Below are 12,557 nucleotides of genomic sequence, written 5' to 3'. Positions count from 1 at the left end.
CTAAGGTCATTAGCCAACTGAAGAGGAAAACGCATTTAAAAAGATTTTCAATGAAGTATTAACATTTAGCTTCCTTGTGATTGTGTGTGTGTGTGTGTATCTGTGGCTAATATAAATTACAGGGAATTGGTTAAATAAGCTATAGACTAGCCATATGATTTAAAATAATTGAATGTAAAAGGCATTAAAATACTTTCAAAGACATGTAAAAATATTCAAAATATAGTGTAATGGGAGAAAAACTGCTGCAAAATAAAATTTGTGTGATCTCAGGATGTCACATATTTAAATACACATATGTAGAAATAACAGTGGAAGGAAATATATTCTAAAATGTAAAGAAGAGCTCACTCTGAATCATGGGATTATGAATAAATTTTAATTGCTCCTGTACTCTTCCTGTCTCTTTGGAATTTTCTGTAGTGAGCAAATATTACTTTTTTTAATGATTTTTTTCTCATCATAAAATTGTATTAGGCTTTAAAAGTTCGAAACTTGTCAATTTAGGTTTTATGAAAACTTTGTGCCATGCCATTAAGCTATCAGTATACGATCATTATCAATTTAGAAATGTATATTAAATGATAGTTCAAGGTGTGTGTGTGGTATACATGTGTATATGTATATGTGTATATGTATATGTACATAGAGGGATCACTGAATGTCCTAAATAATAAAGAAAACACAAAGTAAAGCACCATAGTGATAGAGACCTCAGGTGGGAGTAGTATAAAGACAGTGGTTCCCAAACCTGGCTGTACATCATTTGTATCAGGAGAGCTTTTTTAAAAAGAAGAAGGGGAAAAAAAAGAAAAGAAAAAAAAATTCTGTATCCCATCCTTCTAACTACTGAATCTCTGGAGAAAGGACCTGGAAACATAGTTTTAAAAGCTTGTATCATGATTCTGATACTCTTCCAGGTGTGGGAACCACAGGCATTCACTTATACCAAACAATTTTTATTTATAACAATCTTTCTAATAAAGTATATCAGAGAAGTTTTTCTTGTCTGAAGAGAGAGAATGGAGGGGAGATGATATTTGTATACAAACACATATATACACATATATATATAAAATATATTAATATAAATTACCCTGTAGATAATACACCCTGATATTTCCTTATTTTTAAATTATTAGTAGGAAAGTTGAGTTTTATACAGGATTTGCTAATAATGACTATGCATAATATTAGTGAAAATCCAAGTATAATTCTCCTCCAAATTTCAAACACACTAATCTGTTTTCAAAATTGTTAATGGCCATTTGAAAGAATTTATACATCATTTATGCAGAATCATCCTACAGCCAATATCCTTCTCCCACAACATTGAATTCCCTCTGCTAAGCCATTCTTAGGGACAGTGTTCAAAAGGTTATTTTAACAAGAACCCTTTTGAAACTTCAGCAGGAAGCCAAACCATTTTAAAGAAATGAAGATAATTTTTGTCATCACGTATTACCCTTACCCACGGAAGTAATGAAGACTTTTTGGTTTATTCTAGGTACAAATCATATGTTCCAGAAAAGGCAAAGTTACTATAGGTATAACCAGGGACTTCAAATGGGCACTCTGACCCCACAGCATGAACCACGATGGCAACGTTACTTACGGTCAAGAGGAGGCCTCACATTATAGAAGTTGATGTTCTTGGAGAACACCCAGTTTTCTGAGAAGATAACAATCTGGACAACAGCTATAGCTAGAGCATGACAGAGGGGCAGCATTCTGACTTCTGGTATAGGAAAGTCCACAACTCATGTATCTACAATGAAAAGAGAGATTGGTTGAGTTTATTTGCATTTTACACATCACTAGGAGTATGTCTGCTTCTGTTTGGAAAGCTTGGTTATTCAAATATATTCAACCATCTACTTGTCCTGTAGGGCCAGTACATATGAGTAAACTGCATTCTTTCCAATCAGATGAAAGTTAGGCAATTATTGTCTTCTACTGGTCAGGCCTCTGCACTAGCCAGCTGAGTTTTAGCAGGACCCCCAATGCCCGGCCTTTCTGGTTCTGGACGAATGAGCAGCCAGTACTGGCCTGGCTGCACCCCATTCCCTCGCTGCCTGAGGCTAGCTGGTTTACTTCATGCTGAATCACTTGATCTCTTAACAACTGTGGTTTGGAGGCATGTTCAGCTGAAGTTACCGACCCACCTATCTGTCAATTCCATTCCCTGAGTAAACACTTATGTTTGATAAATTTTTTAACTCTTTCAAAACCTGGAAGAAACAATAAAAGTTGGAGCAGTGGGCAGGACTGTGTGTCAAAGGGCAATGAGTTTGAGAAATAAAGCCTCTGCTGGATCCCAGAGCATGCAGATGCTGAGAAGGGAAACAAGTCACTGTGAAATGCCATCCCCACCTGTTTCTGTCACACTGGCTGCAAGGAGAAGCTGCCAGGAGGTTCTAGAGGAAACAGAATAGAAGTGGGTTGAAAAGCTGGAAACCATATAATGCTAGTCCTGGCCCACAAATAGTACTCATTGCTTTCACAGACTTAAAGCAAGCAGGGCTGAGACCCAATGAAACAACAGACGTGCACATAGCACTGAGTCAAAGATAGGACATCTTAAGCTCCATAGGTTCCATCCTCTAGAAGCAGACCTAGGAGTAAGAAAATCTTCAGGAGAGATGCTCAGAACCTGTAATATCACCACTGACGGCTTCTCTCTGACAAGGGGGAGATGTGGGCGGCAGAAAGTATGTAACTTGGAGTCCAAGGACTTTGGATCGGTGCTGGCTCTGCTATTTATTAGCTGCCTGACCTTGGGAAAGGTCTTTAAACTCTATTAACCTCAATTTCTTCATCTGTAAAGTGGCTTAGTAACACCTGCCCTGCCCACACATTTGTGTAATGGTGAGCATCAAATACAGGTTCATGTGGGATCACATAGGATTGTGTGTGCAACAGCACTTGTAAAACAAGTTCTATGAAAATGTTGGAATCTCCGAGTTCAAGCATATTGGTGGAATTCATTTCCTTCTTACTGAATCAACTGGCCTCAGGGGGTCTAGGGAGTTTTTGAAAGAAAGAATGTTTGATCTCCACATATACGAGCATAATTCTTCACATGGATATTTTGTTCAAAGCCAGGGCAATAATGCGTGGATTCTAGGGATTTTACAGCCCCGTCTTGTGTTGTGAGTAAATTGGTTGTGCATGTGTGGCTAATAATGCCTAGTGACGGAGATGGAACTGAATATTAGACAAAATGTAGCCACAACATCCTATCATCCCTAGAGATGGCTTTTGTCACTGATGGAACAGAGAAAGTACTTGGTGTACCAAAAAAAAAAACCTGGTAACTTTCAATAAACAACAGTGCTAAACTTTATACACTACATTTCAGCTCAGTACAGATCAGACCTGGTGATATATAAATATACATATAATTCTGTCTTGGTTTATTTTAGAAATCAAAATTGACCTTTCACAGTTATCAGATATCTAATCCCATTCTTATGCTCTTTCAGAAGAAATGGATATTTAGTCAACTATATTATTCCTTACCGACAAGTGGTTATACTGATACAAATTCTGCTTCTTCTGTTCATTTCTTTGAGTTGGCACTGCTCCGCAGCCATTATGAATCGGTAGCCAAGTAATGGATACACCTTCTTTACAGCAATGGAAACCCTTTGAGTGGGGGACACTAACCTCAAAATGACTGTGATCCAAAAGCAACCTACAAGCATTCTTGTAATATGGAGACGATGCCTAAGATTTTAGATTTCAGAGTCATATTATCTACATTCAAGTCTCTTTTCCATCACTAAGCATCTACGGGACCTTAGACAAGTAGCTTAAGCTTTCCAAGCCTCAGCTTCCCTATCTGTAGAACAGGCATAACGACAGTACCTACCTCATAGTGTAGAAGCAAGGACTCAATGACACCATGCATATGAAGTACTCAGCAGAGTGCTGGGCACATGGTTAAAGCTGTATTTATTGAGCACTTTCTATTAGTTAGTGAAGAGCATTGGCTCCAATATCTGCTTCCAAATCTACTATCTGTGTAGCCTTGTGCAAGTTCCTTAACCTCCCTGTACCACAATTTTTGCCTCTATAAAATGGGAGTGATCATAATACCTACTTCATAGGGTGGTAGGAATTAGATTAGTTAATACATGTAAAGTACTTAAATTATCTAGTTAGCTATGTGCCTGGCATTTTGTTAATTCTTACTAAGCAAGCGTTTACTATCATGAACAAATCCCCAACTGGTTTGGAATCACAAGTCAGAACCCCTGGTTTTCCTCACATAATCTCAGCATGAGACAAAAGCTCATTCATTCATTCAACATACCATTATTGATGCCTCATGTGAAACAGACATTTTTATCACTGGATCCCCAACAAGGTCTTGCTCTCGTGCAGTTTGCATTTTACAGGGAAAAGACAGGCAACAAATATGGAAAAAAATACAATTTCAGATACTCATAAATGCTATGAAGGAAACACGATAAGTGATATGTTAGTGAATAGGAGGAGCTGCTTTACATATATTGTGGGCCCAGTACGTCTCTCTGAGTAGGTGACATTTGAACAAGTGAATTAAATGATGAGAAGAAACCATCCAAGCAAAGAATCAACGGAAAAGAAACCAAGGCCCTAAGATGAGAAGAAGCGTGCCCTGCTGAGAGTATTCAGAAAGCAGCCAGCGTGACTGGAGCATACAGAGAGGGGGACGGACAAAGTCAGAGGGTCGGTGGGGCCCGATCACACAGGCACTTACAGGCCATGCCAAGGATTGGGATCTAGCCAAATCAAGAAGTTGTTTAATTTTAGATTATCAAGTTTTGAAATATATCAAGAATGCTTTGTCTCTGTAGAGTAATTCCTAGCCTTATTTCTAGCTTCTGGAATAAAGAAATACAAATAATAGTGAATATAGAGGAATACAGAATTCAGGTATACCACAAAGGTTTCTCTGAATGCGTAAGTGAATGGATGACAGACGACTTAAAACAACTGAAGGAGCAACAAACCCAAGGATTAGACTTGTTTTTTGTTTTCTCCATTCCACAAAACAGCACTGCAGGGAATATAGTATCCTGACTATTGTACAACTGAGGACACTGAGGGTCAGAGGCAATATGTGCAAAGATCTGTGCACACCGCCTGGATCACAGCATCCCTTCTGAACAGTTCCACGTCACTTGTTCCAGCACACTAAACTGGAAAATGGCTAAAAAGTAAACCAGAAGAATATGGCCGCCATATAGACAAGATGTATTCTCATTTCCATTTTTAACTAAAACAGCATTGCCTTATTCCATCAAAATTCTCCAAAAGTGCAAAGGTTTTGCCTGTCAAATGAAAAAAGCACTAAATAAAAATGCCTCCTATTTTCCAGAGCATGTTTTATCATCTATTACCATATACTGCTTTCCCCAAGCACATATATCTATCTCTATCTATTTGTCAGTGTATAGGTTTGTGTTAACACGACTGTTTGATTTCTGACAACCAAAAGACATTAGGGTAATGAAAAAGCAAATGACTGACTATAGTCTCTGGAAGTTGTTTTACATTTAGAATCATTTCACGGAGACTCTGAACTAAAATCATCTGCTGAGACTTTGCTGAGCTGGCTCTCATTAGTCTTTGCTGCAGAACAAGGTTACAGTAGAGCTTGTATTTTCCTCCAGAAGGAAAAAAAAATCTTTAATACAAGTTAGACTAAACCATTCTAGTACTTTCTCTAGGACCATCACATAGAGCAGAGTTCTTCATATGGTGGAAGTGTCACCTGTGCACTTCTTCAGGTTATTTGCAAAATTTTTTGTTCATACATATTTTCCCCCTGGGTTGAGTATCTCAAAGGAATCTGAGACCCACATAATGATTAAGAATGGCTGCTTGCTGTTTCAGAATACAGCCAGTATAATTCAGCTTCCTGTAAATTAGACGTTTTCATATTTTGACACTAAGTTCCACATATACATTAGGTATCTGCTCCACACTCCTCAAACTCAAGGGTAGCTCAAAACATTCCTCCCCAGACAGAGCTCATACAGTCATCCATCTTTCTCAGGTAGTAGGCCTGGTCAGAAACCCCTCACCTATGGTGCTGGTCTTCCATTTATGAGTCCTCGCTTTGGAAAGTATATTAATTTTTGTTCCAGAATGCAGTGTGCTCCTTTGCCAAGAGATGGAGGAAATTTCTGCAAGGCACGTTTATAGGGATACCACAGGGATGGGCAACTCTCAGGCATTCCAGGGAATGACTGGCAGCCAGATTTATAAATTTAGGAAACCCCACCTGAGACCTTGGTCCACCACTGCCTGGAGTAAATGACCTATGTGGCACTTGGTCCAGAAGCATGACTATTTCCCAGGTCTGAGCAATGGTAATCATCTCATCCCATATGTGGCATTTTATGCTTCCATGGAAAATGTGGAAAGTTGGTAGGGGTCTCAGGAAGTGGTACATCCTTGACATCATATACTCTTTTGAGGTAGGAAAATGACCTACATTATTTTTTATATTCCCTAGGCCCATGATCAGTGCATGGTAGATACCAAATAAATACTTTTTTGGAATAGAACCAACATCATTAACTATGACCTATAACGAGTGCCTTTCTTGGCAAGTAAGACAAAGGTTGTGGGCAGTAAGCAGCTGGCAGGATGTCCAAAGATAATAAAGAAATGATGGACTCAAAACGAGATTTGAAAAAGAAGAGACCAAACAGAGGTGGTAAATACTGGCACTTCTTGCACGATTGCTAAAAATGAGTCAGCAAGCACAAGGCCAACTTTCACCCCAATAAAACAAAAGAAATAGATAATTTAAAGGAAGCAACTCTACTCAATCCAACATGCCTCTCGACACTCGCATTCACACCTTACTGCAAGCATCACTTATCCCACACTAAGACACTTTAACGACAAACTTTAATAGGCATGACTTCCCCTATAAAAAGAATAGAAAGCAAAGAGGAAATTCTAAATGAGTGTTGAAATTTTACTCAGAAAGAGTGGAATAGATGAAAATGCTCCTCACAAAAGGAGAAATTTCCAGAAAACTTGACCATCCACAACAAAGGTGGTCCTACTTGCTTCTGGCTGTTAGGAGAGGTTGGCCAATGGAAATATTCTGGTTCCCATAAATTCAGGAAGGGTGTTCACAAGGTTTACATTGAGACTCTGATCTAGCTCCCTCCCTTGCAGGGGAACTGAGGTCTCAGCTGCTCACCTTGCTGGGGATTTGCGAGCCCAGCCACTAAGGCTTCAGCTTCTACCTTCTCTCACAGGTTCTCTATTTCTGATATATGAGTTCTTTTTTCCCCCTAAGTTTAAATATGCATTTCTTTAATTTTAAAAATATTTAATCCAGCATTTCTATGTGCCTGAAGCAAAATATGAGACAGATGTTTAGCTTATGCTCAATCCATCATCTTCACCTGAAAATACAAAATCTCCATGGAATACCACGGATTTTACTCTTGGAGAACAACATTCAACAGGGAAAAATAGAATCATGATTCAGCTTCTCATTACGGCTTATCCAGATCTTGAAAGTGGCATGATTATAATTCATGCATTTATACCAGGTACCATTTATACCAGGTACCACTTAGTATACAAGAGTGAACAAGAGACACACAGCCCCTGTGCTCTCATCTGGTATTGGAGCCAAAAAGTCAATGGGAGCCACTGGTGAGATGTGACTGCCAAGAGTGAATACAATCATCTTTGAGGGAAGGAAAAACAATGGGCTCTAGATTCAGAAAGATCTAGAATATAATTCTCGTTCTATATTTGCTAATCAGGTGACCACAGAGTTAAGAAGTATTGTCCCCGTTTGCCAGTAAGAAAAGGTAAATGTTCTAAGTTGTGTGGAGTGAGTGCAATCACACAGGTGAAGCACCTTTCACCTAGATGGTGTTCAAGAAACGTTAGGTGCCTGCTCCCCCTCTCCCTCCGTCCCTCTCTCCTTCTTAAGACATCATTAGCAGGAGAATAGAGATCAGATCAAGGGATATAATTGCCCAGCTTCATTCCATATTAGCTGGACCAAATCTGGTAAACAGTATTGAGTTCTGTGCACTTATTTCTTAAGAGTATTCAAAAATTCTCTCTCTTGCTATCAAGTGGGAAGTTGGAATGAATGGCTGCCAAGGTTCCTTCCACTTCTAATATTCTATGATCTTTATGGAAGGATATTAATGAAGAATTCCAGTTATGCCATAAAAAGTCATAAATGTAATACAGTATTCCCATAATATTTCAGATTCCTGCTGTACTGTTTTAAAGAATACAAACTCACAGAAAGGAGTATCTCATTTCTAAACATAAAGCTATATATTTTGCAGTGCTAAAGATAGAATTTTTTTCTACTACATGCAACTTGATAAAAGATAATGTCTAAAACAGTGCTAATATTAAAATAATTTCATCATGCAAATCAATTTTAAATCTATTCATGAATTAATACAGGGCCCATAAGTGTGTAATTTGGCTGGAGAAACAGTCTAATCAATTTTAAAGACATCTTTTTAAATGTGATTCAAATTTTAAGAAAAAATTAAAAGACACTTCCAAAGTAATAGCTTTTCAGCTGCATTTTTGTCAAAGATATGCTTTTACATCTTTTTTGAGAAGGCTTTCATGACACTGGAGGAGAAAGGTGGTGAGAACTGCACATGGACAAGATGAAACAGCTTAGGCGTTTAGGAATTGGAAACTGGACTCCTTTTAAAAAGCAGCAAGATTGGCTTCTCATGTTTTATTGAACTATTTGGACAAATGGTAGGAACCTAATAAAAATATGTTAATTGATGAAATTTGAGAATATCCTTCACATGGATGGAATAATTTTTACCCAGTTTGCTTCCATAAACAATGTTCAGGAGGCATTAAGGCTCTCAAAACATGCAGTAAAAACCACACTGGACGAGAGGAGAGGAAAGATTCTAACCCCTTCCATGAATGGTGTTCCTCTGCTGTGTTACTCTTCACTCTGTACTTCCTAGGAACCAAGGGAGACACACGTGGGACACATATTCTCATTATTTGATAAAAGGAAACTCTCCCTGATACTTACTTCTCAAATTAATGGGCCCTATGCGTTATCATACAGAGAACACCAACAACGTATGGATAATGCCTGAAATTTGTTTCAAAGAGCTCCGCATGCATCCTTCATTTGGCCGTTTCTTTAAAAAAGCTAAGGGTGTGATATTAAAAGGTAACTCTATGGAGATATTTCTGCTTTCAAGTAGGTAAATGAGAGAGATATTTTTCTTTTCCATGGGATAGGGGTGTCTTTAAATTTGAGAGAAAGAAACAATAACTGGACAGAAGTTCTGCAGGAGAATTGCCGGGGCACACGTGTCTGGTACCGTTAATGAGCGATTCCACTGGCAGAACCGTGCAGATATAAACTGAGTGGCAACACAGGCTGGTCACGGAAGATATTGTTTTTTGTTCCATATCCTTGCTTGCTTTACTGAACTCATTTCTTTTAAAAACCAATCGAAGCTCTCATAATAGAAATCTAGGCTGAAATGTCCGACAGCTGGTTAAGGATCCATTATTCCACATTTGTTGAGTGGAGAAGTGGTTCATCCCAAGGATGCATTCTCTAAGACATGGCATACAGAACTCAGCTCAGAAAACTTAGCTTTCAAGGTTACTTGGTATGTAGGCGATGGCTAGCACTTTTGACTTCATTTAGTCTTAGCTGACATAGAAAAATGACCATAAAAATAGTGTTCACACAGATGTGTTTCTCATTTGAATCTCTCTGTATATATTCTAATATGAATATAGGCATACTCACGTACATATAGGCATATGTGTATATATATACACATCTATATATAACTATATAACATATATATAACTATGTGCCAGGTTGTAAAAGTATCCCTAGAACTCTGTTTAAGAGACTGTATTATGAATCATGTCCACTGCTTTCAGCACCTGCATGATTATCTCTCAACTGGGAGAGCTTTAGGATACAGAATTGTTACTACGCATTTGTCCTGTCATCTTTCTTCTGTCCTAGGGTTTCATGTCACTGACCATTGCTTACAGAGTCTCCACTAGCTCAACTTTATTCTTGATTCTATATCTAAAAATATATTACACAAGTAAAGAACATGATCGTGGACATCATTCTGAAACAGGAGGGCATTTGAAAAACCAACAATAAACTATATGCTATGGCAAGAGAATATCGTGCTGACTTTTGCATAGTCACAAAATCCAGAACAGATTATTCAAAGAACTCTCTGGAAGCTGACAAGCTTATAAAAGCAATCCTAATAAAAAATTTCTGCATTCTGCATATATAACAAAGTTACAGCGTGTCACTTGCACTATAAATTGTCACTATTACCACTTGGAGCAGAAGGAAATGTACATATATAAAGATATATATGTGCATAATTTCATATTCCCAGAGGAAACTGAAAAATTATGTGCATTAAATAGTGTTTTAATTGCAACACGAAAAACTATATTTAAGTAATGGTTCACGATCCCACAAGGGTAAAGTCAAGTGCAAATGCTGCCTAGTATAATGGGGGAAGAATGGCCTTTGGAGGCACTCAGGCCTGGGTGTGAATTCTGACCCTGTCACTCGTTGGATCTACTACCTCTAGCCCGACCCCTTTATTGCTCTGAGACTCAATTTCTCCGATCAGTAAAATAAAGATATTAAATATCTGTTTTACAGAGAGTTGTTGTGGGAATTAAAAGAGAATGAATAAGTTCCTAACCATTGCTGTTCTAATTGTCAAATTATTAACTCAGTTAGAAAGCTAAATGTAGAGATTTATGGTCCCCCTATGGATTGCCTACCAACTCATTATGATACCAATATCATTAAGATCATGCAATAGCTGACTAATTTAAGACTGAAATTCAATATACACATTTTGTATGTATATTGCTTTCAAATTCTATGATTATCTGAGCATATATGACAGAAGGATGTAAAATTCTTCTGAAGACCAATTTTAAGAAAACTACTCTAGAATATATGTGGGAACAATATTCAGGTCTCAGTAGAACACATCTGCTTCCTGATAAATCTGTATCCTTTGCCCATATTTGTAAGTATTATGCAGCAATTCTTATAAAGTTTGCTTTAAAAAGCAACAAGCTTTGTGCTCTCACATGTGTCATGACCTTCTCCTTCCCACTCTTCTTCACAGGCCCAATTCCAGTATTTCTCATTCATGGAAACTGTGTCTACTCCAGCCCATGGGTTAGTCTCTACCCTGAAAAACACTTCAGGTTTGTTTGGGGACATAAGACTGTCCTTTCTTGCTTAGCACTGGGTTGGGCAGAACAAGTTCCAGTCTGAAGGTTAGGAGATGGGCTGAAGGTCTCTCAAGGCCTCACATACTTGCAGGCATTATCAATAAAAACAATTTTTCTTTAAAAAAAAAAAAAAGGTTTTTCATCTTTTCTACTAACAGAATTTCCATTTCCATTTTGATTGTTTAGATTTTAGGTTAACCATGTGGAGATTGTGAGCACTCTATTTTCAGCAACTGAAGGTCTGCCCAATGATGGCCTAGCATACTCATGTGTTGTTCAACACACACTATGTTGGGCTTTAAAAATGCTACAACCACATGATCTTCCCAAGCTATCCTAGTAGGGTAAAAGGGAAGTGAACTCTGCTGGGCTTTCACCTTTTGCCCCTCCAGACCCACCCTCCATCCCACCCCACTCCCTGCTCTGTGCGCTGGGAAGCTGAGCTACAAAACCACTCATCCAGTTCCCTTTCCCACTGACTTCCGACTTGGTTTGGCCAATGCTGGGACCTGGCAGATTGGAAGGTGGGAAGAGAGTGAGACTAGGGTATGTATTCCCCTGACTTTCTCCCCAGGCTGTCATCATATCCCTCAGCTCCTGTCAGGTGGCTGACTCCAAAGCTACCATCTCCTGGGGTCTGGTAACCATTTTCTTTCCTTGCCCTTTAGGCCTATAGGATAGAAATGGCTATTCTCTGCTGCCAAGTCTGGAGTCTGGTACCATCACTTGCTGGTTTCCCTAAATCTAGTCTACACCATTGTAAACAGCCCCTTATTAATTTTCTCAAATCACATCAGTCTGAATATGTCATCTTGTTCCTGCCAGGACCCTGACTAAGCCTTGCATCAAGTCTTGAAATACCAGGAAAAGAGCCACTCTGGACCAGTGTCCTGGCTCGTTATAGCATAGCTATTATAGGAACAACTACAGTGAATAAACAGTACCTCTTTACTAGGAAAGCATAAGAGCAATTGTTACTGTTCAGTTATAGGACACCAACGATTGGATTTCCAGCAATTGATTCATGCCACAAACCAATCACAGTTAAGAATGAAGGCTTTAGAAAGAAAATGAGAATATTAACCAGAAGATAAATCTAGCTAAAGAATATTTTATAATCTCATGCAAAGATCACAACCCCACAAAAATCCACATTTTGCCCCTTCCAGAAAAAGGTGAAACCCCACAAAAATCTTCTGCTCCCACCATCACTGAGAAACATCATTAAATAAGTAGACAGAGAGATAAGCAAGATTCTTGAACTT

General features: G+C 38.4%; 1 protein-coding gene and 1 long non-coding RNA gene across 21 annotated transcripts in view; one reads left to right on the top strand and one right to left on the bottom strand.

Moving 5' to 3' along the window:
- The window catches only part of LYPD6B (LY6/PLAUR domain containing 6B), a 164,105-nt gene that overhangs the window by 7,261 nt on the left and 144,287 nt on the right, over positions 1 to 12,557 (bottom strand). For all 18 annotated transcript variants that reach the window (XM_087435172.1, XM_087435164.1, XM_087435160.1 and 15 more), the window contains one exon: positions 1,616 to 1,768. In XM_087435172.1, the coding sequence (XP_087291298.1) occupies positions 1,616 to 1,730 (115 nt within the window). In that variant the 5' untranslated portion in view covers positions 1,731 to 1,768. The remainder of the gene's footprint in view (positions 1 to 1,615; positions 1,769 to 12,557) is intronic.
- The window catches only part of LOC147916257 (uncharacterized), an 85,810-nt gene that overhangs the window by 66,961 nt on the left and 6,292 nt on the right, over positions 1 to 12,557 (top strand). For 2 of the 3 annotated variants that reach the window (XR_015553193.1, XR_015553192.1), the window contains one exon: positions 1,508 to 5,625. The exons of the other annotated variant lie outside the window; for it this stretch is intronic. This is a non-coding gene — a long non-coding RNA (uncharacterized LOC147916257). Of the gene's footprint in view, positions 1 to 1,507; positions 5,626 to 12,557 lie in introns of those variants that run through there. 3 annotated transcript variants of the gene reach the window in all.

The sequence above is a fragment of the Ceratotherium simum genome, chromosome 9, assembly GCF_057802395.1.
Source record: "Ceratotherium simum simum isolate JZ-2026a chromosome 9, ASM5780239v1, whole genome shotgun sequence".
NCBI lineage: Eukaryota > Metazoa > Chordata > Mammalia > Perissodactyla > Rhinocerotidae > Ceratotherium > Ceratotherium simum.
This window is presented reverse-complemented; position numbering and strand designations above follow the sequence as displayed.